General features: G+C 54.6%; 1 protein-coding gene across 1 annotated transcript; it reads left to right on the top strand.

Moving 5' to 3' along the window:
• The first annotated feature begins 153 nt into the window (after positions 1-153).
• LOC126536226 (uncharacterized) lies at positions 154-2121 on the top strand. Its single transcript, XM_050183119.3, has one exon. The coding sequence runs from the start codon at positions 546-548 to the stop codon at positions 2010-2012; it is 1467 nt and encodes a 488-aa protein (XP_050039076.2). The 5' UTR covers positions 154-545; the 3' UTR covers positions 2013-2121.
• Positions 2122-2312: the final 191 nt, after the last annotated feature.

The following is a 2312-nucleotide window of genomic DNA, read 5'->3' as shown; positions in this document are numbered from 1 at the left end:
CGCCCCTTCTTTTTTCTTTTCAATTACCTAGAATTCTAGGATTCTTGTACACTATTACTGATGATGATGATGACGCACCAAACGTCTTCGTGCGTCCTCTTTGGCCGCTTTTAAGAGTTGCAGAAACCAATCCCGAAGGCCGTGCTTTTCGTACTGCTGAGGTTGCCAGCGTCGAAAAAATGCCGACCGAACCAAATAAAGTTTTGCATGCGAACAGCAAAGACCACGCATTCAAATCCATGATATGCGCTCCCATACAATGTCTACGCAATGTGGTTCCTTATTCTATGACATGTTCTACGGCAATGTTATATATGCCGAACATCGGTCACGTTACATCGCAACGTTGCGGTGCGCACTTTTAATAATGTGACCGGTATCCCCAAGATAGGTAGCAATTTGTGCAGAGTAAACAACATAGTAACAATGAAGGACTCTGCCAGCTACCATGTAGGAACGAAAAAGAAAGCACAGGAGCACTGGCCGTTCCACGAGCGCGTGCTAAAGGCGAGAAGCGGAGCACGTTCCGAGGCGAACAGGCACCCATGACACCGACGTCCCGAGAAGCCGCCGCGCTGGAGAAGGCCAGCGCAGTCTCCGGCCGGTCGGAAAGCCGCGGTGCCATAATCCAAACGGTGCGGAAGAGAATTGGGGAAACAAATACCGAATTCGAATCAGGGACGTCACCCCCCTACGACGAAGACGAACATCCCAATCTGACCAGAGTCCAGCTGCGTTCCGCCACACCGCTCAAGCAACAAGCATTGATGCCCAACACGAATGGCTACCGCGATTGCGAGCTCTGGCTCTACAAGGACCGGCTGGGCTGTGTGCACGGACCCTTCTCCGGTGCCCGCATGGCCTCCTGGTTCGCCTCCGGGTGCTTCCGCATGTCGTTGCCTGTGAAACGCACTTGCGACCGAGAGTTCCAACTGCTTGGCCAGCTTATCAAGACCTGGGGCCGGTTGCCGTTCCGCCATCAGACTTCACCAGACCAACACTGCAGCGCTGAAAAGCAGACGGTCACCGCAGGTACGACGCCGCCCGCACTGCCGTCAGACTGCAGCCCCGCAAAGGAAAAGCTGCCCTTGGGCTGCGACGACAAGATCCTCAAAGAAAGCCAGATTTCATTCGTTGACTTGCAGGAAAAACCACGCCCAATGATAACGATAAAGGCGCTGCCGATGACTGCAGCAAGGCACCCGAAGTGTCCACCGGCTGCTTTTGTACGCAGTGCCGAACGAGTCAAAGTTCCGCTGGGATTCCGCGATGCTGCAGAACTACCTGCTGAAGACAAGCGCACAAAAGACGGCACTAAAGGTGAGGTGAACCAGCACGAAGGTGCCTGGGGCGGCTATAAGGAGTGCCAGGCAGCAGCCCGAAGCTTCGTGACAGCAGCAGTGACGCAGCCAGCCGAAGCAAAGACTGCGGCCAACCGCCGTTCGACTGCCGCCACTGCTACTGCTCCGATGACCTGGGCTAAAGTGTGCCAGAAAACGCCGACCAAGCCACGGTGGGAGGAGCCTGCAAAGCAGGAGCCCGTCGCCATTGAGAACATGGCGCGGTTCCCGTCGCTCGGTGGCAAGGCTTTTACAGACGCCGTGCAGAACAAAATAAAGAACCAGCAGCAAAACCAGCAGTATGCATGGGCACGACGCATAGCTGCTGACCAGGATTTCACGCGCTGGAGCTACGACAGGCTGAGGAAGCTGCCGTCGTACGTCCACGTGCCGACTTTTTTCGAACTGCTGAGAGACGTCGACTCCAACGCTGAAATCGAAGAGTATGTCCGCATGCACCTCGGCAACGGCGAAGAAGTCTCGCGCTTTGCACAAGAGTTCGTGCAGCGACGGTCTCAGTGGAAGCAGCTGACGGGCTGGAAGAGTCCGGCTGAGCTTCGTGCGGAGACCGTACGCGTCGACATGGCGTCGAAAGGCCGAAAGAAAACGCAGAAGCTCAATGGCACGGCCCTGGGCTTCGTGACGGCAGGAGAAGCTTTCAAGAAAGTGTGAAGGCCGTCGGTCTGAGCTTTCGTGGCCTCGGGGTTGCACAAACACCTTTTTTTTTTTCCGACACCTGTGAAGACAGCACACTATAAAATAAAGTTCTTTTAAGAGTTCAGTCTTGGGTGAGAGAAGCTGCATTTTGCTTACTCAGTGGCACCTAAGCCAAGAAAGGCTCGGTCAGTGAGGATGATTTTCGTTCGTACTATTAGCATTACTCTATGCTAGTACTGTTGTCAAGGTGCATTTTCGCATCTCCCGCGTAGCCATTCATGGACCGCCGTGACCATGCGGTTCGCACGAGAATCG

The sequence above is a fragment of the Dermacentor andersoni genome, chromosome 4, assembly GCF_023375885.2.
Source record: "Dermacentor andersoni chromosome 4, qqDerAnde1_hic_scaffold, whole genome shotgun sequence".
In the NCBI taxonomy this organism is placed as follows: domain Eukaryota; kingdom Metazoa; phylum Arthropoda; class Arachnida; order Ixodida; family Ixodidae; genus Dermacentor; species Dermacentor andersoni.
Note: the sequence above shows the minus strand (reverse complement) of the source record. Positions and strands in the feature narration are given on the sequence as shown.

Bases quoted from the DNA above. Each gene is read 5' to 3' on its own strand.
- LOC126536226 (XM_050183119.3), top strand. From the start codon at position 546: ATGACACCGACGTCCCGAGAAGCCGCCGCGCTGGAGAAGGCCAGCGCA.